Genomic DNA, 26,733 nt, shown 5'->3' with positions numbered 1-26,733 from the left:
GCGCCAGAACCCTGTGGGGGTCTGACGTCTTTGGAAACCTGCAGGGATTGGAACTGCGCCGTTGTGCAATGTCCGTATTCAGGAGACGGCTGATTCTCTGTGGCAGAACTGGCAAAGTGCTTGATGCACAAGACACATTGGTGTGCCATGCAAAGCAGTGTGAAATGTCCACTCTCCTGTTCCCGTGAGAATAGAATCCTGAATTGGAAGAATATCCCAAGACCATTTAGTCCAGGCATTGGCAAACTTCGGCCCTCCAGGTGTTTTGGACTTCAACTCCCACAATTCCTAACAACCTATCGGCTCTCTGTGGAAGTGGGAGTCTGTCTGTGGAAGTGTGCACCTCAGCCACATACACACATACAAATTTTCACTTTTCTTATGTGTATAGACCAGGGGTCCCCAAACCTTTTAAACAGGGGGCCATGTCACGATCCTTTGGACCGTTGGAGGGCCGGACTATAGTTGGCCACTGAGCAATAATAATTAATAATAACAATAATAACAACAACAACAATAATAATAAAAAAGAGGGTTGGCAGAGACCCTTTGGGCCATTGAGTCCAATCCCCTTCTGCCTCTGTGCACCAAAAGCACAAGCAAAGCATCCCTGACAGATGGCCACCCCGCCTCAATGTTAATAATAATAATAATAATAATAATAATAATAATAATAATAATAATAATAATAATAATAATAATACAGGGTTTTGGAACACAATACTCCTGACCTCACAATCGTGTTAAAAAACAAAGTATGGATTGTCGATGTTGCCATCCCAGGTGACAGAAGGATTGAGGAGAAACAACTGGAAAAGCTGACACGATATGAGGATTCAAAGATTGAATTACAAAGACTCTGGCACAAGCCAGTTAAGGTGGTCCCAGTGGTAATCGGCTAAAGACCTTGGCCTGCACTTAACGCAATCGGCACTAACAAAATTACCATCTGCCAGCTGCAGAAGGCCACCTTACTGGGATCTGCACACATTATTCGCCAATACAACACACAGTCCTAGACACTTGGGAAGTGTCCAACATATGATACAATACAACAGCCAGCAGAGTGTCTGCTGTGGACTCATCTTGTTGTGTTTCAAATAATAATAACAATAACAATAATAATAATGAGGGTTTTAAGAGAAGAAGAGACCCCTTGGGTCATTTAGCCCAACCCCCTTCTGCCCTTGTGCTGTGGGGGCTGGATAAATGGCTTCGATGGGCCGCATCCGGCCCCCGGACCTTAGTTTGGGGACCCCTGGTATAGACAGACATAAAAGTGTAGTATTTTACAACTCTCTAATCTGAAAATCATTTTGGATCCTGATTCTGTCCTCTGAGGTTCATCCATAGGGACATTTTATTAGAAACCTTTAAATGATCTCCACAATTATGTTTAATTATGAAAGGCTTACCTGACCTGGTTGTTCCATTTTGCAGGTTCGAAGCCAAAGCTTTGCTGAAAGATATTGAACGGCTGCTCTGCTTCTGGCGGAGAAAGCTATCCCTAATTCCTTCTACGTTACGTCTTGCCTCCAAACTTTCTGTTAAGAACATACTGGCTTTATTAATCCCTTTCTATGGAAAACAAAACATGAAAGGTTCAAACAATACACATCCAAACAAGCCAAGTCTGTCAAGTGATGCTTTCGGCTTTTATTTAGTTAAATGCAGCATTCTATACAAGAAAAAAAGTGGGAGAAAAAAAATGAGATTTTTCTAGAGTTCTTTCTAAATCAACCCGAATTAAAAGATTTCTCCCCCCAAAGACATCTGTACGGTACGGAAAATAATCTCTCCCTGCCCCGCCCCCCATTTACAGCGTGCCACGCAGTTAGGGTTATTTATTTCGTGTATCTCAAACTTCAGAACTGTACAATCGCTTTACAAATCACACTTTTTGTTTTGTTTTTTTTCCTATGAAAAATTACAGAAAAAAATATTGCCACTTATTCTTTATTATTTGTAACAAAAAATTAGATCTTTATTTATTTAAAAAAAATACACAAAAAGAGTCAGCCAGAACTTCTCCTTTTCTTTTTGTAATTTGTAAGTGTGTGCTTGGGAGGAAGGCCGGTGCCAAGGGGAGAAACCCAGGTGCGATTCGGAGCAGATTGGACTGATTATAATAAGAAATACATATATCTATATGTATATATATATATCTCTCGTTAGAAACCTTCAAGTTTGACAGCACTTGGCATTTCAAACAAACCCAAACTAGCTGGAAATGGATCCAATGCCTTACCAGACCTCAAGTTTTCTAAAGTTAAGGATTGGTTTTTCTTCAGTCTTAGAAAGGGGTCGGGTTCTCTTTCCAACATTTTTAGGGGTGTCATAGAAGCGAAAGGCAAATAGTTTTCAGCCCAATGGATGTTGCCTTGGGTTCGGACGCTGAAAGGCAAAGAGCAAAAATGCGCAATTCTGTTGTTTTGCTGCCCCACTTTTCAAGAAAACGAAGACTTGAGGGAGTCACCTGCCAAACGTCTCTCTCTTTTATCGCTTTCATAACAAGAGTTGGTTCTGTTCTGTTCAAACGCACGCTGTGTGCGTTTGAACACAACAGAGCCAACTTGACACACAAGGGAAGAGGCACAACACACTGGGATGTCTCTCCTAAGCAAACCAACCAAAATGAAAGTTTATGCACACAGCCTGAGCCTGCAAAGAACCTGTTGGGGACACGATGCCCCTTCTAATAAATGCAGTTAAGAGCGAAAGGGGATGTGGGATTTTTCCTTCTTCCCTCCCTCCCTTCCCTCCCTCCAAGATTTGCTCCTATCGACCCCTTGGCTGAGATCCTGAGCAGCAGCTCCGGGGTGGGACTGCCACAAATCCTTCACAGAAAAGAGAAACACGTCTCGGTATCCTTCCATTAGCAGCGCAGAAACAAACACAAGATGCTTGCGAGCTCAAGCAAATAAAAGGAAGGGGGGATTATATGGCATTTGACGCAACTCTCTCACACACACGCCATACACACACGCACACGGGAAAAAGGGGAGAACCCTGACGCTAAAGTGCAACACGTCCGACCGACGCTTTGTCATCCGGTGCCGTGACAGAAGTGTTTTTGCGAAGCTTTTGCGGTTTCGTTTTCCAGTTGCGGGAGGGTGACGTCTTCCGAAAAAGAGCAAGAGAAAAAAATAATAACAGTGGATGGTGTGGGGGGGGGGGGAGGGTAAAACAATCCGCACACGGACTTCGAAAACCAGGGAGCCCTTTGGTGTCAGGATGGCGGCTGCCAGAGTGTCTCGCGTGGGATCGGACCTCAAAACAGGCGCGTTGTTTTAAAAGAAGCGGCAGCATGAGAGCGCAAAAGGATATCCGCAACCCTTCTGGTCACTTTTTTTTTTGGCATTTTTCTACATATATACGCCTCTCGGAACAACAACACAGCTTTTCCTTCAAAAGAAAAAAGAATGGCAAGGCAAGTGGCAGCAAACACATCCCAGTTGGTAGGATGCCCTGATGGATTATTATTATTATTCAAGCCAGATGCCTGCCAGGTATTCCTCGGCCTGACAAGGAGGCTATAGAAAGGGAAGAAAGTGGAACATGGATGATAGAAAGAGAGACAGGGAAGAGAAAAGTCGTGCAACTCCACGGTCCGAAGGCCGGTCTCAGCAGCTCTGATCCTGGATGCAGGGAAGGTGATGGGGAAAAGGAAAGGACAGGACTCCCTCAGTGCCGCCTCATTTTGACTTTGCGAGCGGGGCTGCCGTCCTCTTCCTCCTCCTCCTCCTCCTCTTCCTCCTCAAAGTCCTCCCCATGAGACTTCCGCCAATAGTTCTCGGAGCTGAAATGGCTCCGCCTCCTGTGTTTGGGCAAAAGGACGGAGCGCCGGTTCTCTTCTTTATCCATTTCTAAAATGCGAGGCCTGGAAAAGCAGGCGGAGAAGAGAAAAAGAGATGCACACACACCTAGGTTAGGCGGGGTCAGCTGCAGACCTATCCTGCCTTTGAAATAAGCCCAATCTGAGAAACCTTCGGAGAAAGTACAGCACAGGTACCACAGACTACTATTGTCAGAACTGTAGGTGACTCAATATATAGGCTAGGCATTCAAACATTTGGCACACAGGCATTGAACTGATGTTTGGGATTCCATTTAGTGCAGAGAAGTCAAACTTATTTTCATTCAAGGCGACATCAGACTGGTTATGGTAGCTTTCAAAGGGCCACTGAATCCACGGACAGTGAATTTATGGATGGAGACAGTTATATATATACAGTAGAGTCTCACTTATCCAACATTCTGGATTATTCAACGCATTTTTACCATTATTACCTTGAACTTTATTGACTATTTTAGCTGTAAACTACCTCTCCCTATTTTGAAATATTCTGCACTTTGGCCCTGATCCGTGTTTTAGTCTCCCGTTTTTAACATTTTATGCTGTATGTGGATTTTTATGACTGTTTTATTGATGCTGATGTTTTATTGTTGGGATATTTGTTTTATTGTCTTATTGCTGTTATCATATTGTTGTGTCGGGCAAGGCCCCATGTAAGCCGCTCCGAGTCCCTTCGGGAAGATGGGGCGGGGTATAAAAATAAAGTTATTACTATTATTATTATTATTATTGTAGTCAATGTCTTCAATACATTATGATATTTTGGTGCTAAATTTGTAAATACTGTAATTACTACGTAGCATTACTGCGTAATGAACTACTTTTTCTATCGAATTTGTTGCATAACATGATGTTTTGGTGCTTCATTTGTAAAACCATAACCTATTTTGATGTTTAATAGGCTTTTCCTTAATCCCTCCTTATTATCCAACATATTCACTTATCTAACACTCGGCCGGCCCGTTTATGTTGGATAAGTGAGACTCTACTGTATATATATTTCTTTACATAGTGGTCTGTTTTTTTTAGTTTTTACACAATTACTGAATAACTGTCATCACTGTTGATTATCTGCCAGGCAGACTGGGGACAATGGAAATTGCAAATCAACAGTACTTAGGTAGGTAAAGGTAAAGGTTTTCCCCTGACGTTAAGTCCAGTCATGTCTGACTCTGAGGGTTGGTGCTCATCTCCATCTCTAAGCCGATGAGCCGGCGTTGTCAGTAGACACCTCCAAGGTCATGTGGCCGGCATGACTACATGGAGCGCCGTTACCTTCCTGTTACCTATTAATCTACTCACATTGGCATGTTTTCGAACTGCTAGGTTGGCAGAAGCTGGACCTAACAGCAGGTGCTCAATCCGCTCCCGGGATTTGAACCTGGGACCTTTTGGTCTGCAAGTTCAGCAGATCTGCTTTAACACACTTCGCCAATGGGGCTCCCTACAGTACTTATGGCTCTGATATTAAGGAAAAATTAAAGGGCATTTTAACGTCAGGCATCATACCCTCAAGCCTTGTACATCAATCCAAAGCCCACTCTCCTGAACATAGTGCAGTCTTCCAGATGTTACTGTATCACAACTCCCATCAGCTTTAGTCATGATGTCTAATGATGAGGAATATGGGAGTTGTAGTCCAGTATACAGAGGGCCACATAAAACGACATGACTGCCAAGATGTGACCCACAGGCCTCTGAGTTTGACACATGAGATTTAGCAGGTTATTCTCATTGGTTGATTGGCCTAAGCATTACATTATTCATTTATTTTCTTGGTTCATAAGGGAATGGGCTTGGATCTCTGGACATCCTTTTTCTCTGGTTAAAGCTTTCAGCCTCTTTTTTAGAGAAAAAGTAGGGTACAAATAAAATATTATTATTGATGATGATGCTTCATTCCTTTCTTCTCCAGGTGCCTAGTTACTGAGAAAAGCTCAAGCTGGCAATGAACAGCAACTGGTTATTAACTATTTTACTCTAATCCCCATCTACTCTTTGGGTACCAGCAAGCCAATATAAATGTCTAATAAAGAAAATTATCAATATGTCATTACAGAAGGGATTTAACATTTCATTCGCCAACAGGACAGTTCCCATTATCATTACAAAACATGCCAAGAGGTCAGAGAGAGGTTTAATGCACTGGAAGATCAATCCTTCTTTTAACCAAAACTTCACCATCCCAAAATACCTCTTTTTTAAAACATTTAAACTCCAAACAGCAACAGACAGGAAGGTGACATAATTTCTAGTTACTGTTTGGAGAGGATTCTGAAGAAAAACAGAGATATTTTGGTGATCTAGGGCATTCAGATCATGGGGAAACTGGAGCGCTTAGTTAGTAGGCTCCCAGCCCTTGCAGAATTGGCAATTTTGGCCTCATGCAGGTAGAGCGATGGAGTCACTCACATGTTTCTGTCTCTCCTGCCACGGATTCCACTCCCCAAACTTCCTTCTGTAACTGGAAGCAATTACCACTCTTGCACAATTCATCAATTTCATAATTTGGACCTCAGCAAGTATACAGATTTTTTAATATTTTTAGACCCTGGAGCTATAACGTGTGCTTTCCAATGATCTTCACATCAACAAAGAAACAAATCATTAAAACCAGAGGGAAAGCTAACTCGCTGCACATTTGCAGAGCTACGCACGCACAGCTCCCTTTGCTACAAAAGGAAGGAAAGCAATGCAGGTCTCCTCCATCCTAATCCTTCTGTTGGGAAGGATTTTCTTACCGGTGAGCAGCGTCTGGATCCGCTTTGCGATGGGACCTTTTTGGCTTCAGGATGGGGTCCCGGTTGCTTCCCGAGAGACGGTCAGAGGCATAGCCGGGCATCAGGGTTCGCATCTCCAACCGGGGGGCATCCAGTCGGGTTCTGCAGGGATTAAGAACATGTTAAATGTGATCATAGACTTGTAAGTGACCTTCAAGGGCTAAAGGCAGAAAAACAATCAAAGCCTTCCCGACAGAGGATCATCCAGCTTCTGCTTTAAAACCTCCAGAGAAAGGGGCTCCACTGGACTCCTGGGTAATGACATATCCCTATGTTGAACAGCTCTTATTATCAGGAAGTTTTTCCTAATGTTTAGGTGGAATTTCTTCTGAAATTTGAACCATGGCTCCACTATGTCACCAGAGTGGAAGATAAGCTTGTCCCCTCCTCCTCAACGGGACATTCTTTCAAATGTTTAAGCATGTTTCTCATGTCCCGTTCTCTCGGCCTTCTTTTCTCCAGACTAAACAATCCCAGCTCCTTAAGCATAGAATCACAGAGTTGGAAGAGACTTATAATAATAATAATAATAATAATAATAATAATAATAATTTTATTTTTATACCCCGCCCCATCTCCCCGAGGGGACTCGGGGCGGCTTACATGGGGCCAAGCCCAGGCAACAAGCAATATAAAACACAACAATAAAACTTCACGGGCCATCATGGGCCAGCCAGGCTTTGAAGCTTCAATGCTAATCAAGGTGGCCAATTGCAACATTCACACTTGTCTCCAACAGACAAGAGTTCTTTCTCCCCACTTGCCTAGTTTCCAACAGACCTCACAACCCCTGAGGATGCCTGCCATAGATGCAGGCAAAACGCCAGGAAAGAATGCTTCTGGAACATGACCACACAGCCCAGAAAACTCACAGCAAGCCAATGATTCTGGCCATGAAAACCTTCAACAACACACCATCAATTACTGTAGGTTTATTGGTTCAGCACATGCCTTCCTAAGGAGCATCTACATGTTGGCCAGAGATCATGCAGCAAAGAGGAGGGAGTCAGACTAGCATTTTGTCTTGGCACATCCCTCGTAAAGGTGCAAATGGCCATAAAAACCTGAAGGACCTCCTTCAAACCCAGATTTTACAGCCCTCGCTTGTGGGAAACCTACTCTCTGCTCTCCTTTCACTGGCATAGAAAGGCCCTGTTATAAAAGTAAGAAAGGTCTTCAGTGGTGTGTGCGTCTTTTTCTTGTTGGCATTTTCAATTGAACAGGACAGAGATGTCACATGCTCCTCTCCCTGTATGACTCAAGCAGGAGCAAATATTTGATATATTTTCTTTTCTAGGGAATCTTTCCATAACAACAAAAGAACAGCGTCCAAGTTTGAAAACAGGACTGGAACATTGGCCCTCTGACTAAGCAAGTATTTTGCGAAGCGATGAAGCAGAGAATGCAGAAGAATTGGCATGTATCCTACTTGGAAGAACCGCTTCGTGAAAAACTGGCTTTCGTTTTTAGTAATTCCTGCCACATTGCTAGCTAAAATGCTTCCTTTTACAAAAAAAAGCTCTCCGTTATAAAATCAAATGCCAAAGAATTTAGCACGGAGCTGCTTAGCACCCATGAGATAAGGCAGCTGCACATGGTATCACAACTTTTTGCCTCTGTGTGTATATGCAATCTAAGTTCCCAAGCTTTGAGATTGTTGTTTTTACTCCCAAACTGGTAAAAAGCACCCAAAGCTCCCCCAAAAACACCAAGAATGGGGGAAACATCAGCAGAGAAGCAGCCAAAAGTAATGTCACAGGGAAGAAGACAGAAGGACCTGCCACAAAATAGGAAAGGGGTGGGTGATTATTTTAGGGGATACAGATATAGCCCTTGAGCTTCGCCCTCCTCAAAGGGATCGCAACACTTACTTCCTAAGGATGATGACAGCTCTCCTCTCCTTGATATCTTGCGGCCGAATGCAGTGTGTAATTTCATCCGCTGCGTAACCACTGTGTGGGATAAGAAAGAACAAGAAGGATTTCAGGCAAAACTGCACTTTCTAAGACTCAAGACTGGCTCGAGGTCTGGAAATGGCTCGGCCTCATGAAGCTTCAGCCCATGGTTAAGTCAGTGGCACTTTTACTGCAGCTTGGCAAAAGCCGACAGTCCGCCTGAATAGGAAGTTCAATGTCTGGAAAGCATATCTGGGAGACTAGAGCCAGAAAACCTGGCAAATGAATCCCTGCCCCGTGCTGAAGACTGTCAAGCTCAAGCCTTGGTCTTTAATGTGCTATTTATCTCAGTTATTTACACACCACTCTGTGATAAATTCAAAAAGATAAAACAGCTAATGCATAATAGAAAGTGGTTTTGTTTAAGGAAGATAAAAGCAGCGTAAAACCACTTAGCAGAGGTGAAGCAGTTCAGAATTAACTGGAAATTGCAGCAGATTAAAAGGTAAATAAAGAGGCTGTGTAAGTCCCAAGCCAGCCTCCAAAGAGGGACCCTTGTACCTTCTCTCTCAGGCTGAAACTAACTATGGCATTTTGCAGGAACATTCTGAGAAACTCAGCTCTGTTAGGACTGAGGAAGGTTTCTTAGGATGGATCTACACTGCCATATAATGCACTTTGAACTATACTGATAATTAAGTTCAAGGGTTGTTGTATGTTTTCTGGGCTGCATGGCCATGTTCTAGAAGTATTCTCTCCTGATGTTTCGCCCACAACCTCTGAGGATGCCTGCCATAGATGTGGGCGAAACGTCAGGAGAGAATACTTCTAGAACATGGCCAGACAGCCCCGAAAACATACAACAACCCTGTGATCCCGGCCATGAAAGCCTTCAACAACAAATTAAGTTCAAACTGCCTTATATGGCAGTGTACATCCAACCACAGCCTACTTGTTACATCTTAAAATTCACTGCCACAGCCATGAACCAGTGTAACTTGGTAATAAACAGATACCTTACATTTTGCCTACTTAAGCCACTGCCTCCCTTTAACAGGCTGCATCTACAGCTACAATATGGCTGTAACGCTCAAATATTACACCATAGACTGACTTTGACTAAACTGGGAGACAGTTTTAGTAAGATGCAGTATTCTCATTTTTCCTTCTAAAAAAATTCCTTCTTTCTACTTTTCTATAAATAAAAAAGAGGGGGTATGCTATCTCCAACCATTATCAATATCACTAAAACTATTATATATGTTGCTTTTATACTTAACATATTGTACAGAGAATTGCTAGCTTTGAACATTTCTTACAGATCCATAGTGTTCTGAGAACAAACTGGCTCCAGAGGATAGCATTCTTTCAACCTTCTTCAGAGCTTTAAGTGATTTGGGTTTTATCAAAGAAGTGTCAGAGAGAAGAGTATTCAAGAGATTCTGTTTTTTATTCTCTGTGCTTCTTCAGGACATCTGTAGCAGCACTTAAGGCCCTTTCCCTGCTGAGATACGAAAACTTTTTGGATTTTTTTTTCGTGTCAGGAGCAACTGGAGTTGCTTCTGGAGTGAGAGAACCGACCGTCTGCAAGGACGTTGCTTAGGGGACGCCCGGATGTTTTTGATGTTTTACCATCCTTGTGGGAGGCTTCTCTCATGTCCCGGCATGGAGCTGGAGCTGATAGAGGGAGCTCATCCACGCTCTCCCCGGGTGGGATTCGAACCTGGCAGCCTTCAGGTCAGCAACCCAACCTTCAAGTCACAAGGCTTTTATCCCCTAGGCCACTGGAGGCTCCAACTTTTTGGATACAGAGGGTATCCAAAATATACTATATGGATGTCCAAAGAACTTCTAACTGAGCTAAAGCTCAAAAGTGACATGCACAAGAAGTGGAAAAGGGGAGAAATCACCAAAGAAGAATTCAAACGTATAGCCAACACCTGTAGGGAAAAGGTTTGCAAGGCTAAAGCGCAAAATGAGCTCAGGCTTGCCAGGGACATAAAAAACAACAAAAAAGGCTTTTTTGCTTACGTTGGTAGAAAAAGGAAGAAAAAGGAGGCGATAGGGCCATTGCAAGGAGAAGATGGGGTGATGGCGACAGGGGACAGGGAAAAGGCAGAACTACTTAATGCCTTCTTTGCCTCGGTCTTCTCACAAAAAGAAAGCCATCTTCAACCTCAGCAACATGGAATGGACGAAGGATTGGGGGAAATCCAACCCCAAATAGGGAAACAAGTTGTCCAGGAACACCTGGCCACTCTAAACGAATTCAAGTCCCCAGGGCCAGACCAGCTACATCCAAGAGTACTGAAGGAACTAGCGGAAGTTATTTCAGAACCACTGGCAATTATCTTCGAGAGTTCTTGGAGAACGGGAGAAGTCCCAGCAGATTGGAGGAGGGCGAATGTGGTCCCTATCTTCAAGAAGGGAAAAAAGAACGACCCAAACAATTACCGTCCGGTCAGCCTCACATCAATACCAGGCAAAATTCTGGAAAAGATCATTAAGGAAGTGGTCTGCGAACACTTAGAAACAAATGCGGTCATTGCTAATAGTCAACACGGATTTACCAAAAACAAGTCATGCCAGACTAATCTGATCTCTTTTTTCGATAGAGTTACGAGTTGGGTCGATACAGGGAATGCCGTGGATGTAGCGTACCTGGATTTCAGTAAGGCCTTCGACAAAGTCCCCCACGACCTTCTGGCAAACAAACTAGTAAAATGTGGGCTAGACAAAACTACGGTTAGGTGGATCTGTAATTGGCTAAGCGAACGAACCCAAAGGATGCTCACCAATGCATCGTCTTCATCATGGAAAGAAGTGACAAGTGGAGTGCCGCAGGGCTCCGTCCTGGGCCCGGTTCTGTTCAACATCTTTATTAACGACTTAGACGAAGGGTTAGAAGGCACGATCATCAAGTTTGCAGACAACACAAAACTGGGAGGGATAGCTAACACTCCAGAAGACAGGAGTAGAATTCAAAACGATCTTGACAGACTAGAGAGATGGGCCGAAACTAACAAAATGAAGTTCAACAGGGACAAATGCAAGATACTTCACTTCGGCAGAAAAATGGAAATCAAAGATACAGAATGGGGGACGCCTGGCTTGACAGCAGTGTGTGCGAAAAAGACCTTGGAGTACTTGTGGACAACAAGTTAAACATGAGCCAACAATGTGATGCGGCTGCTAAAAAAGCCAATGGGATTCTGGCCTGCATCAATAGGGGAATAGCGTCTAGATCCAGGGAAGTTATGCTCCCCCTCTATTCTGCCTTGGTCAGACCACACCTGGAATACTGTGTCCAATTTTGGGCACCACAGTTGAAGGGAGATGTTGACAAGCTGGAAAGCGTCCAGAGAAGGGTGTCACGACCCAGGCTACAGAGCACCAATAACCATCGCAGAAGCCAGAATCTATCTAATATCTTTATTAAGGAAATATATAAAGTTAGTAAAAGCAAATGTAAAAGATAGTCCAGAAGCAGACCTTTCAGGAAAGGTCAAAATTAGTCCAAGGAAATAATGTCCAATATGAAATATTAAGGTCCAAAGTTGTAATCCAATAACCGAAACACTCACTTTGCCAAGCAAAGTGAGGGGAGATGACAAGGTCCTTTAGTCCATAAAACTTGAGCGTGGCTAGGAAATAACTTGATACTAGAAACAAGGCTTGAACGTGGAACAAGGTAACTAAGAACAAGAACAAGGTCCGTGGAATAACTTGGTAAAATCCGTGAAACAAGGCAAGGATTAGTCCTGGGAAACAAGGCAAGGTCCGCAGGTAAACAAGGCTGGGAAGCAAGGCGAAGGCTGGATAGCAAGGCAAGGCTTGAGCATGAGCGAGGCTTGAATCGGAACGCGCTGTCCAGACACGACTCGCTCCGTAGGCTGACGAATTGACTCCGCGAAGTTACTACGCGGGCAAAACACCTATATAGAGTCCAACTTTCTCACCAAAGCGGTTCTCTGGGAATCAGAAACGAAAGCTAAACTCTGAGACCAGATGTTAAACTCCTTAAAGATTCTCACGAGAACCAGTGTTAATTGGCAACATTCTTAGCTGCTATCCTCGCACTCCTGCGCGAAGCTGAATCCAAACTTCTCTGTTGTTTACAAAACTCCCGGCGCAAGAACACGGGAGAAGTAGGCTCTGGGGTTGTTTGACATACTTCTGGGGCACAACTTTCTTGCAGGTGCAAGGTTCCCAGATCTGCCTGGGAAAGATCTGGCTGAGAGGAATCCAGTTCAGACTGGGAAGGTAAAAAACCCAAGTTTTCATCTTCATCAGGAATTACAATGTCCTGAGCAGGACTACAAGGCCCATGGTTCATCACACTATCCCCCTCCTCAGGGCCCCTCCCAAACTGGGATCCTCTCCCCGAGGCGCGAGGTCGCGGCTTGGCGGGATAGGTCAGATGAAAGCGACGGGTTAGATCAGGAGCATGGACTGTGGAGGCGTCTTCCCAAGAGCGTTCCTCAGGCCCAAAACCCACCCAGTCAATGAGATATTGTAGGCGGCGGCGATGAAAGCGAGAATCCAAAATGTCCTCAACCTCGAACTCCTCCTCCCCATTCATCAAAACAGGAGGGGGGGCCGGTTGGTCTGTATCAGGACGCACACCATCCGCCGGAAGGAGCAGGGAACGGTGAAACACTGGGTGGATGCGCATTGAACGCGGAAGTTGGAGTTTGAAAGTCACGGGGTTTAATTGCGCCACCACTGGATAGGGGCCGATGAAACGGGCATCTAACTTCCGGCAAGGGCGGTGGGAGGGCAGAAAGCGAGTGGACAGAAAAACCCGATCTCCTACCTTGATTTCAGGGCCCGGCTGGCGGTGTTTGTCAGCGTGGCGTTTATAGTCCTCTTTGGCTTGGTCCAGTTGCTGGAGCAAAAGTTGTTGCACCGCTGTGAGTTCCTGCAACCAATCCTCTGCTGCGGGAACTTCTGAAGTTTCAATGACAGGGGGAAAGAAACGTGGATGGAAGCCGTAGTTTGCAAAGAACGGCGTTTCTTTTGTAGAAGCTTGAACTCCATTATTGTAGGCAAACTCAGACAGTGGTAACAGAGAAGCCCAATTGTCCTGTTGGTAGTTTACATAACAGCGAAGATACTGCTCCAAAGTGGCATTGGTGCGCTCCGTTTGCCCATCTGTTTGGGGATGATGAGCTGAAGATAAGCGAGAGTCTATGCCCAGTAGTTTTTGTAGTGCCTTCCAAAAACGAGAGGTGAATTGAGATCCACGGTCTGTGACTAAACTCTTGGGCAATCCATGTAGTCTGAAAACATGCTGAAGAAATAGATCCGCAGTTTCTTTGGCCGTGGGGAGGCCTTCGCAGGGAATGAAATGGGCTAACTTGGTGAAAAGGTCCACCACCACTAAGATCGTGGTGAATCCACAGGAAGGTGGTAGGTCAGTGATGAAATCCGCGGAAATTATTTCCCATGGGCGAGATGGGGTAGGAAGGGGGTGTAAAAGCCCTGAGGGCTTTTCCCTTCGTATCTTGGAGCGCTGGCATACTGGGCAGGTGTTGACATATTTTTCTACATCCTTGCGGATCTTGGGCCACCAAAAATCCCTTAGGATCAAATGCATAGTTTTAAATAGTCCGAAGTGTCCTGCTGGTTTGCAGTCATGACACAGGCGAAGCGCTTTTTCCCTGCCCGGTCCGGGTGGGATATAAACATGATTTCTATAGCAGAGCAGCCCATCTTTAAGCGAAAAGGGAAAATGCAGACCTTGGCGAAGTTGGTCCTGCGCCCAGGCATCTGCTTGCTGACTAGCCCTGATTTCTTGAGCACAGATGGGTCCTGGAGTAGGGGAAGTTGAACCAATGGGAATGGATTTGGTGTTCCCCACCGTGAGCGTGGCAAAGTTCTCGGGTTGTAGCAGTTGGGATTCAAAGGTCTCCTTGCGTCCTGCAGCGTATTCCGGTTTACGTGACAGGGCGTCTGCTTGCTTGGTTTGGGCTGGGGTCACATAATGGATCTGGAAGTTGAAACGTTCAAAGAATAAAGCCCAACGTTGCTGCCTCTGGTTTAGTTTGCGGGCAGTTCTTAGGTGTTCTAGATTACGATGATCAGTGTGGACTTCAATGGGAAATTTGGCCCCTTCTAGCCAATGTCTCCAAGTTTCAAAAGCTGCCTTTATGGCCAGTAGTTCTTTTTCCCAAATGGTATAATTTTTCTCTGGTGTGGTTAGTTGACGGGAGTAAAAGGCACAGGGATGAAGGTGGTCTCCCACCGGTTGTAAGAGTACAGCCCCAATTGCCACATCCGAGGCGTCCGCTTGCACAACAAAAGGGGTTCCAGGATCTGGGTGCTGTAGAATTGGCTGGGACGTGAATAATTTCTTTAGTTGCTGGAACCCTTTCTCTGCTTGATCAGTCCAGCGGAAGGGCTGTTTTCCACGGATGCAGCTAGTGATTGGGTCAGACCAGTGGGCAAAATCTGGAATGAACTTGCGGTAATAATTCGCGAACCCCAAGAAACGCTGCACCTCTTTCTTGTTAGTTGGCGCCCGCCATTCCAATACTGCTGAAACCTTGGCTGGATCCATGGAGAGCCCTAAAGGCGAGATGCGGTAACCAAGGAAATCTACCTCTTGTAGATCAAAGGCGCATTTTTCCAGTTTGGCATAAAGTCCATGATCCCGCAATCGTTGTAACACCATTTTGACGTGGTTCTCATGTTCTGATTGTGATCTAGAAAACACCAAAAAATCGTCCAGGTAGATTATCAAGAACCTGTCCAGATAGTCCTGAAAAATGTCATTGACAAAATGCTGGAACGTTGCGGGGGCTCCGCATAAACCGAAATTCATAACTCGGGACTCGAATAATCCGAATTTGGTCTGGAAGGCGGTCTTCCACTCGTCCCCTTCCCTGATGCGAACTAAGTTGTAAGCCCCCCGAAGATCCAGCTTGGTGTAAACCTTGGCTCCTCGAAGCCGATCCAGTAGATCCGAGATTAAGGGCAGGGGATAGCTGTTCCGCTTGGTGATATTGTTCAATGCTCTGTAGTCCACCACCAATCGTAGTTCCCCTGACTTCTTCTTCACAAACATCACTGGAGAGGCGGCTGGGGATTGAGAGGGTCTGATGAATCCCTTGCGAAGGTTTGTCTCTAGGAATTCCCTGAGAGCTTCTTGCTCTGGTTCAGTCAGGGAGTAGAGATGCCCTCGCGGGATCGGGGCCCCCTCCACCAAGTCAATGGCACAGTCATAAGGTCTATGTGGGGGTAATTTCTCGGCTTCTTTCTCATTGAATACATCCCAATACTCGGAGTACTTCTTTGGCAAGGTGATGATGGGCTCGGTGTCTGTGGCATGGCATACCTTGGCTACGAGGCAATGGTTTTGGCAGTACGGTGAAGCAAACTGCAGTTCTCTGTTGGACCAGGAGATGTTAGGGTCGTGGAGAGTCAGCCATGGAATTCCCAAAATCACAGGGAAATGGGGAACCTCGGTGACAAAGAAGGAAATCTCTTCCATATGTTCTCTTATCCACATCCTGGTGGGTTCCGACCATTGACTTACGGGGCCCGTCTTGAGGGGGCGGCCGTCTATGGCTTGCACCACACGGGCATTCTTGAAATCATGATATTGTAATCCCAGAGAGTCGGCATACTCTCTATCAATGAAGTTGTTGGTAGCTCCAGAGTCTATCATGGCGTGGATCATGACGGGTCCCCTTTTTGCTGACCATAATGTGACCACGAGAAGGAACAGGACCCCGGTTGGCGGCTCTTGAATGGATTTTTTGACCGGGTTGGCGAGCCTCTCTACACCCGGTCGTTGGCTTCCCCCGCCGGCTGTGTGCCAGTCGGCTCAGACGTCTTCGTCTCCGTGGAGGACGCCGCCGCAAGCCGGGCGGCAGGCTTCCCCTTGGCTGGGCACTCTCTGGCGAAGTGGCCCCCGTTCCCGCAGTACCAACAGAGGTTTAAGCGTTGACGACGGGCCTTCTCGGCGGCATCTAGTCTGGGACGCACATTGCCCAACTGCATCGGCACCTCCTCGCCTCCTCTGGGGTATGGGGTTGGCGGTGGGGGTCTCCACACTGGACGTGGCTGAACGCTGGCGGGAGCGGGGGGTTTTGCCCCGGCTCTACTGCCCTGGCCTCGAACCCACTGTTTCCTGTTGGCAATCATGACTTCAGCCCGTAAACATTGATCAATGAGTGCCTCGAGGGTCTGGGGAGGATCCACCTTGGAGATTTCTTCCAGCATTTCAATGTTGAGACCCTCCCGGAATTGTCCTCTGAGGGCTACATCGTTCCAGCCGGTGTTGTGGGCCAGCACTCGGAACTCGGCTATATACTGAGACATAGGTCTGTCTCCTTGGAAAAAGCGACGGAGTTTGTGGCCGGCTGCCTCCAAATTGTCCTCGATTCCCCAAGTCTCCTTGAGGTGGTCCAAGAAATGTTGCGCTGATCTTAGGTGTGGAGAGGCTTGGTCGAACAGTGCCGTCGCCCAGTTGGCCGCTGGCCCGTCTAGAAGACTGTAAACCCATGCCACTTTGATGTCTTCTTGGGGAAACTCGGCATCACGGGCCTCTAGATAAGCTTGACATTGGCGACGGAAAACATGAACCTTGGAAGCTTCTCCAGTAAACTTGGTAGGCAACGCCATGGCCGGGAGGCGGATTCCGCGCTCCCGCAAGCCCTTTATTTCTCCATCCTGGGCGTTGAGTCTGTCGCGGATGCGATCCACTTCGTCCTTGCTGATGGTGTAGCTCAGTGGCTGCCCACCGGGTACGGTTCCGGTAGACATTCTGGCCAAGGTTAATTGGTGCTTAGGGTGGCGGAGTCAAACTGTCACGACCCAGGCTACAGAGCACCAATAACCATCGCAGAAGCCAGAATCTATCTAATATCTTTATTAAGGAAATATATAAAGTTAGTAAAAGCAAATGTAAAAGATAGTCCAGAAGCAGACCTTTCAGGAAAGGTCAAAATTAGTCCAAGGAAATAATGTCCAATATGAAATATTAAGGTCCAAAGTTGTAATCCAATAACCGAAACACTCACTTTGCCAAGCAAAGTGAGGGGAGATGACAAGGTCCTTTAGTCCATAAAACTTGAGCGTGGCTAGGAAATAACTTGATACTAGAAACAAGGCTTGAACGTGGAACAAGGTAACTAAGAACAAGAACAAGGTCCGTGGAATAACTTGGTAAAATCCGTGAAACAAGGCAAGGATTAGTCCTGGGAAACAAGGCAAGGTCCGCAGGTAAACAAGGCTGGGAAGCAAGGCGAAGGCTGGATAGCAAGGCAAGGCTTGAGCATGAGCGAGGCTTGAATCGGAACGCGCTGTCCAGACACGACTCGCTCCGTAGGCTGACGAATTGACTCCGCGAAGTTACTACGCGGGCAAAACACCTATATAGAGTCCAACTTTCTCACCAAAGCGGTTCTCTGGGAATCAGAAACGAAAGCTAAACTCTGAGACCAGATGTTAAACTCCTTAAAGATTCTCACGAGAACCAGTGTTAATTGGCAACATTCTTAGCTGCTATCCTCGCACTCCTGCGCGAAGCTGAATCCAAACTTCTCTGTTGTTTACAAAACTCCCGGCGCAAGAACACGGGAGAAGTAGGCTCTGGGGTTGTTTGACATACTTCTGGGGCACAACTTTCTTGCAGGTGCAAGGTTCCCAGATCTGCCTGGGAAAGATCTGGCTGAGAGGAATCCAGTTCAGACTGGGAAGGTAAAAAACCCAAGTTTTCATCTTCATCAGGAATTACAATGTCCTGAGCAGGACTACAAGGCCCATGGTTCATCACAAAGGGCGACTAAAATGATTAAGGGTCTGGAGAACAAGCCCTATGAGGAGCGGCTTAAAGAGCTGGGCATGTTTAGCCTGCAGAAGAGAAGGCTGAGAGGAGACATGATAGCCATGTACAAATACGTGAAGGGAAGTCATAGGGAGGAGGGAGCAAGCTTGTTTTCTGCTGCCCTGCAGACTAGGACACGGAACAATGGCTTCAAACTACAGGAAAGGAGATTCCACTTGAACATCAGGAAGAACTTCCTCACTGTGAGAAGGGCTGTTCAGCAGTGGAACTCTCTCCCCGGGGCTGTGGTGGAGGCTCCTTCTTTGGAGGCTTTTAAGCAGAGGCTGGATGGCCATCTGTCGGGGGTGCTTTGAATGAGATTTCCTGCTTCTTAGCAGGGGGTTGGACTGGATGGCCCATGTGGTCTCTTCCAACTCTACTATTCTATGATTCTATGATTCTACTTTGAATTCTGTAACTTTTTGGATACAGAATCCAGGTCACGCGCAGAACAACTATCAGCAAGAACAGCGCAGCAGTCATATGCAGAAGAATCAGGAGGTGGAATTAGGAAGCTGCATTAAACAGGACAGAATAAGTGGTGGCAGAACTACTATAAGCAAAACACAAGGATGGAAAAAAAAGAAAAGGGAAGAGAAAAGGAAGGAAGCAAGAGTGTATGAGGGAAAGCAAGAGAAGGAAATAAACAAAGACTGGGAGAAGGCCTATGAAGGAAACTGCAGAGTGTGGGCCTGCTACATGAAGCCACTGACCTAGTAAGTAAGTAAGTAAGTAAAAGTTTATTTGTATACCGCCCTCTCTCCCGAAAGGGACTCAGGGCGGTTTCCAATATAAAATCAGCATAAAACATTGTACAATAAAACACTGAAAACACTATAAAACGCTGTAAGAATTAGAAACAAAAACAAAACATAACAATTGACTAAAACAATCACATAAGCATAGTCATATGAGCAATCACATTGCCATAACTAACATGCTGCTCCTATCTCTCTCCTGCTCCCTCCCCCTTGGCAGCAGCTGCAATTAGAACTGCTTACTCACTCCCAACTAGGGGGTCAAGTGGACCCACTCTCGGATGGGGAGTATGGGCCCAGCCCACTCTGGAAGTATTGTACCTGGAAACCTTGGGCCGCTCACTCCCACGAATCGGCCAACCCTCCCTGGCGAACTGCCCTTTGAGTTAATGCTTAAGAGCTTAATATCCGCTGCACTCAGACTGAAATAGCCCCCGCATTTGAAGTGCTGGCGTCTCTCCTTGGAAACCAGCCTGCCAGGAACACAAATGTCAAGGTACTTTGGGCCAACCTGTGGCCTAAAGTAATTCCAGAAGAGGGTTCTCTTCTTCCTAGACGAGACAAGTAACCTCTAGGGTTTGCTACAGGGCTAATGTGACTGGCCAACAGTTCAGTACTGCGGCAATTTCGTATTGCCACCCGCCAAGTGCTAGAATTTGCTTTCTTCCTTTCCTTTTCCCTATGATAATAGCTCTTCCAGGAGTGGCTTTTCCTTCCGAGTGATAGGTTTCTCTCACTTCCTGTTGTCTCACTCCTGTTCTTAACTACGAGTTGTTTGTAAGCTGAATGTTTGTAATTCAGGGAGTGCCTGTATTAGGTCCGTTAAGAGTGGGAAATTATCCACAGCCAGTGGGAATCTACCTAGGCACAGACAACATTTCTCCCCACAAGAGCAGGCTTCTGTAGTTAATGGGTCCAAGGAAGTTTGGCAACAACACTTGGTGTTGCTTTATTATTCATGCATCTGGATTACTGCATGAGGTTTAGTGTGGGAGGAATACTTCACTTCCCGGCTCGCTCTCATGCAGAAGATCGCCTTACAAAGAGGGAGCAGGGGCATCACGTTTCCCCCTCAAACGGCTTTTCAAACTGGGCGGAAGTACTTACTCCTCGGACAAAAAAAAAGCCCAGTTGCCCTCCCTTTGCCATGACAACGCTTCACCATGAGGGATGTTTGACTCATCCCGGCAGGGAGCTGGCTTTGGCTTAGGAAACTATAAATACAGTTTCATCACACGCTTAGCCTGAGCCAATGTTTGGCGCGCTTTCGCACTGAGCACCCAGCAAAATGCTGCTTCACAAAACCAACTTCCTGATCAATATTGCTACTTGCTAAGTAATTGCATTTTAGGTTGTAAGGGTAAGGCAACAAATCAGGGAAGCAGGGAAACACACTAAATTTGATTTTAGCCAGAAGGTGATGAGACATACAGTAAATCCAGTGGTACATATTTCTGAATAGCTCATCGCCTTGCCGTCAATGGATGAGTCTGAGGAATTATTACACTCATCCTACAGAAAAAGCATGAATCAACTCCTTACTGCACTTTCATCTCTAGTAGAAGTTTCACCAGCTTAACATGCTCTAAAAAGAACTGCTATTACAAACCACAAAGCACTTATTTTTTTTCCCAAAAGATTGCTGGTCAGGCTTGGTTAATACTTGATTGGGTGGGTTGCCAAGGAAATCTAGGTACTTTTTCTGGTGTTTTTTCAGAGGAGTGAACTGGCCAAACCACTTGAGTATTCCATTGTCTAAGAAAATGCTATAAAATACATGGAGTCACTATAACTAGATAGGAGACTTGAAAGACACACACATAGAGCACAAATATCTTGTAATCAAACCAATTTATAGATACAATTAATTTGCTACAGGCCAGATTTCATTCTAGCTCAAGGTAGGTGTTTCCAGGAGTCAGATGATTCTCAGTCTAGGTAGCAAGTTCATCTTTGACCTATTCCTCCAAAGTGCCTCAACCGGAGCCCTTTATGAGGTCAGGCTCTTTCTGTTGACCGGGGTCAATAGTGCAGCTTCCTATTACCTCCCTGGCTCTTATAAATACTCCCTGAAACTTCCTGTACTCACATAAGCTTTCTCACATCAAATACAGAAGGACCTGTAGCTCGCATTCCAAATTTCACAAGCAATCCAGGTCATATCAAAATGGGGATCTGCCTCAGAATAGTATGACACCAGAGGCACTCGAAGTGGCCAGCTTCCGGTCGCAGGAAATTTAGTATAATGTCAAGTTTTTAACTAATAGCAAGATACTACTTGAAAACATAAATAGTAACCAATGCCTGATTTTGAAAAGGGCTTGCAAATCCACTTTCTTCCAAGTCAAGCTGTGTCCCAGACCTAACAGTTGTTAGGAAGGATGAACAGGGATCATAGGAGATAGAACGCTATCTCCATATCATCATGCAATGAGCATGTTTCTCCCACATTTCCTTGTAAAGCCATTTACCCTGGGGTTGACATGGACAAATTCTTCTAAGAGAGTTCCTCATGTGTTGACTCCTTCTTACCTGAGCACAGTCACGCTTCCTCTTCTCACAGGAAGGAAAAAGACCGGTTCGGAGACCCTGATCGGCTTGAACTGGAACTTGCAGCCAAAGCAGAGCGCCGAGTCACTGAAGAATGACACTGACACAATAGGCCGCTCAAAGATGTGGATAGGGTCCACGTGGGAGACTATGCAGCCCCCAGGCTGGTAGTCGTTGATGACCGCACTGTTCACAAAGCCCTCGGGGATCACCCGGTGCTCTACCAACTTGCGGATGACAAGGTCATGCACCCACTCTGGGATGGTGTCCACCTCCCCGCGTGGGTACAGTCGCTCCTGGCCAGGGCCTCGTCTCTGCAACTGGGACCCGTACGTATAGCCCTCCCCAAAGAAGTACTTGTTGCGCAAAGGGGCCCGGTCCACCGTGTGCTCTTTGTACAGGCCCTTCTCGGCCCGGGAGACCACCTCGTCAATGCGTGCTTCAATCTTGGCGCACTCTTCGGGGCTGAAGAGGCGGAGCTGACGAATGCCGCTCTTGACCTTCTGGGCCTCCTCCTCCTCCCGCTGGCGTTCCTCGTAGTCGCTGGGCTCCGACTCGGAATCCTCGTGGTACTTGCGCTTGCGGTCAGTGGATCCGTAAGGGGGCTCTTCAGGATCCCGAAGGCTGCTGCCCTTGTACCCGTCCCGGTAAGGCATCATTGACTTGAGTTTTTCTCGTAGGTCTGTGTAACTGCTCCCAGCCATGGCAAATTCGCCTGGTTACCTTTTGCGGTGGCAGTGACCGAACTCTTCGGTGCACAGTTTGTAAGGCGAGCGGAAAACGGAGCGCCCGTTCACGGCATTGTCTATCCAAGATGAATAATCTCCCAGAAGAAAACAAGGAACGCAAGAAATCCAACAACAAAGCAAGACAAACGAGGCACTCTTCCAGATAGGCAAGACGTTCCACCCTTTAGATATCCTCTTGCCCTTGGAGTAGGAGCAAGCAAATACGAATCTTTGGGAGACCACAAGAAGAGTATTAAGTCTCTTGCTTCATTTTAGGCAAGACAGCCCAACTTGATCCTTCCACATCTGTGAGTGAACCCAATTTTACTTCTTGCGTGTGTGCGATACGAATCCAACAAATGTCATCTACTGGGGAGAAATGTTTCAGGAATAGGATTAGCAGGAAGAAACACTGAGAAAATATGCAATCAAGACAAAAAAACTCTAGTGGAAAAGTTTTGTTGATGACAAATGCACAAACCACAGCCATCTCCTCCAAATAAATAAACTGGTTTCTTTCCTTTAGAATACAAATCAATAGGGGCTCGGGATAGGAACGGGAGACTCTTCTCTGGCCTCCCATTCCTGGGCCTCCAAACCTGTTGATTTGTAGTCTAAAGGAACAGGACCAATTTATTTATTTGGAGGTAGGGAGGAAGAGAGTCAGCAGAAGAACACAAGTTTAATTCTTTTGGGAAAAGATGGGTAAGCACCAGAACATTATGAGGGAAAGAAGACTCTCTTATTCAGTCCCCCATTCCTTCCCACCACCCCAAGCCTCAAAACGACTCTCAACACATAAAAGCTATAGGATGTTAAAACTTACAATGTAAAAACACTAAGACATTATATATATATATTATCCCCATCATAATCATAATTATATTCCTCGACCTTTTTGTATTGGTCGCATTTCTCCTGGTTACTTGACATTAGCTCAGGGCTCCTCTCATCCCAAATTGACCTCAAACGAATCTGTGGCATTTTATCTATGTTTCCGAGTTCGCAACTTATAATGTGCACTTTTGCTAATCTATCATGATAACCTCACTGGTTTTAATTCTGTGTTTTTAGTAAGTATGTTTCATTTTTCTGGTCAATGTTTAAATATTATAACTGGTGCATGTTATTGTTTATTGATGTATTGTACATTGTTATTGTTTTGTATCTGATACTTCTGTGAGCTGCCCCGAGTCCCCTCCGGGGGAGATGGTGGCAGGATACAAATAAACTTATTATTATTACACTAACATTATTATTATGATTATAATAAACACTATAACCTTATCAACACTAAAACATTATGATTGTTATTATTACAAACACTAAGACATATTGTTATTATAAATAATATAGCATTATTAAACATTATTATAAATACTATAATATTATAAACAAAAACTTTGTGGTTGTTATTATTACTATAAACACTAAAAAAGGTAAAGGTTTCCCCTGACGCTAAGTCCAGTCGTGTCTGACTCTGAGGGTTGGTGCTCATCTCCATTTCTAAGCCGAAGAGCAGGCGTTGTCCATAGACACCTCCAAGGTCATGTGGCCAGCATGACTGCATGGAGCGCCATTACCTTCCCGCCGGGCGGTACCTATTGATCTTCTCACATTGGCATGTTTTCGAACTGCTAGGTTGGCAGGAGCTGGGGCTAACAGTGGGCACTCATTCAACTCCCAGGATTTGAACCTGGGACGTTTTGGTCCGCAAGTTCAGCAGCTCAGCGCTTTAACACACTGTGCCACCAGGGGGCCCATATTATTATAAACAGTATTATAATGTTAGTGTTAATAATGTTATAGTATTTATAATAATAATAATATAAACACTAACATTATTATTATTATTATTATAAATACTATAACATTATTAACACTAAAACATTATGATTGTTATTATTACCAACACTAAGACATAGTTATTATAAATAATATAGCATTATTATTAAACATTACTATAAATGCTATAATATTATTATTATAAACAAAAACTTTGTGGTTGTTATTATTACTATAAACAGTATATTATCATAAATACTATAACATTATTATAAATACAGTAGAGTCTCACTTATCCAACACTCGCTTCTCCAACATTCTGGATTATCCAACGCATTTTTGTAGTCAATGTTTTCAATACATTGTGATATTTTGGTGCTAAATTCGTAAATACAGTAATTACAACATAGCATTACTGCGTATTGAACTACTTTTTCAGTCAAATTTGTTGTGTAACATGATGTTTTGGTGCTTAATTTGTAAAATCATAACCTATTTTGATGTTTAATAGGCTTTTCCTTAATCCCTCGTTATTATCCAACATATTTGCTTATCCAACGTTCTGCCGGCCTGTTTATGTTGGATAAACGAGACTCTACTGTATTACAAACACTAAATCATATTGTTATTATAAATGGTATAGCATTACTATTAAACACTATTATAAATACTATAATATTATTATTATAAACAAAAACTTGTTGTTATTATTACTATAAACACTATATTATCACAAATACTATGTTATTATAAGTACTATACATTATTATTATAAACACTAAAACATTTATTATAGTTAATAGTAACATAACTATAACATTGCTATGACTATGAACATCAAAATATTATTGTTGTTGTTGTTGTTGTTGTTATTAAGCCTAAAACAGAATTGTAGGTGGAACTACTGAAAGTGAGGCGTGAATACAATACAGTAGAGTCTCACTTATCCAACATAAACGGGCTGGCAGAACATTGGATAAGCAAATATGTTGGATAATAAGGAGGGATTAAGGAAAAGCCTATTAAACATCAAATTAGGTTATGATTTTACAAATTAAGCACCAAAACATCATGTTATACAACTAATTTGACTGAAAAGTAGTTCAATACGCAGTCATGTTATGTTGTAATTACTGTATTTACAAATTTAGCACCAAAATATCACGATATATTGAAAACATTGACTACAAAAATGCATTGGATAATCCAGAACCTTGGATAAGCGAGTGTTGGATAAGTGAGACTCTACTGTATTTATAATAATAATAATAATATAAACACTAGCATTATTATTATAAATACTATAACATCATTAACACTAAAACATTATGATTGTTATTACTACCAACAATAAGACATATTGTTATTATAAATAGTATAGCATTATTATTAAATATTACTATAAACACTATAATATTATTACTATAAACAAAAACTTTCTGGTTGGTATTATTACTATATAGTTTATTATCACAAATACTATAACGTTATTATAAATACTATAAATTGTTATAATAAACACTAAAACATTCTGCTGGCCCGTTTATGTTGGATAAGTGAGACTCTACTGTACTATTATTATTATAGTTATTATAAATACTATAAATTATTATAATAAACACTAAAACTTTGATTATAATTAATAATAATATAACCATAACATTGCTATTACTATGAACACAAAATTATTAATATTATTATTACAGTAGAGTCTCACTTATCCAACATAAACGGGCCGGCTGAACGTTGGATAAGTGAATATGTTGGATAATAAGGAGAGATTAAGGAGAAGCCTATTAAACAAATTAGGTTATGATTTTACAAATTAAGCACCAAAACATCATGTTATACAACAAATTTGACAGAAAAAGTAGTTCAATAGGCAATAATGCTGCGTAGTAATTACTCTATTTACGAATTTAGCACCAAAATATCATGATATATCGAAAACATTGACTACAAAAATGCGTTGGATAATCCAGAACGTTGGATAAGCGAGTGTTGGATAAGTGAGACTCTACTGTATTATGAACCCTAAAACAGAATTGTAGGTGGAACTATGGAAAGTGAGGCGTGAATACAGTACCAGGAAAAGGAAGGGAAAGCTTTAAAAGAGCTGCGCAGGCCTGAAGGGAAGCGGGGGCAGAGAAGGCCGCCCCTCAACACGCGCCGCCCGAGCCGGGCTCCCGCTTCCTCCGTCCATGGCGGCGTCTGAAGAGAAAAGACTAAAAAAGGGGGACTTTGGCGGTTGCTACGGCGGCCCCCGAGGCTCCTTCCGCCGCGCGAACTCCTCGCTACGTCACCAGCGGCCGGGCGGACATGAGAAACAACTTCAGCGGCATCCTCCTCCGCCTCCGTCAGCCTCAGAGCGCCAGCTCCGCCCCACTGCGCACGCGCGGAGGGAAACGCCACCCGCCTCGGCTCCTTCTGCGCACGCGCACCGGGTCTTTCCCCCCCTTTTCTCCCTCGGCTTCACCATCGAGGCCGAGGGGCCAGAGCGGCACGGGATCCAATAAAAAAAGGCTTCACTTCCGCTTCTTCCTCTA

General features: G+C 44.4%; 1 protein-coding gene across 2 annotated transcripts; it reads right to left on the bottom strand.

The window, feature by feature from the left end:
* Nucleotides 1–1,631: 1,631 nt before the first annotated feature.
* alkbh5 (alkB homolog 5, RNA demethylase) lies at nucleotides 1,632–26,554 on the bottom strand. Of its 2 annotated transcripts, none has more exons than XM_003228299.4 (5): nucleotides 26,274–26,554; nucleotides 21,657–22,771; nucleotides 8,508–8,588; nucleotides 6,598–6,738; nucleotides 1,632–3,880 (listed from the first exon to the last, which is right to left on the bottom strand). In XM_003228299.4, the coding sequence occupies exons 2-5, from the start codon at nucleotides 22,376–22,378 to the stop codon at nucleotides 3,685–3,687; spliced, it is 1,140 nt and encodes a 379-aa protein (XP_003228347.1). In that variant the 5' UTR covers nucleotides 22,379–22,771; nucleotides 26,274–26,554; the 3' UTR covers nucleotides 1,632–3,684. The 2 variants fall into 2 exon arrangements, with proteins under 2 accessions (XP_003228347.1, XP_016853378.1); XM_016997889.2 differs by having other exon boundaries at nucleotides 21,657–22,768.
* Nucleotides 26,555–26,733: the final 179 nt, after the last annotated feature.

The sequence above is a fragment of the Anolis carolinensis genome, unplaced genomic scaffold (genome assembly GCF_035594765.1).
Source record: "Anolis carolinensis isolate JA03-04 unplaced genomic scaffold, rAnoCar3.1.pri scaffold_13, whole genome shotgun sequence".
In the NCBI taxonomy this organism is placed as follows: domain Eukaryota; kingdom Metazoa; phylum Chordata; class Lepidosauria; order Squamata; family Dactyloidae; genus Anolis; species Anolis carolinensis.
The sequence above is the reverse complement of the archived record's forward strand: the minus strand, read 5'-3'. Positions and strand labels throughout refer to the sequence as shown.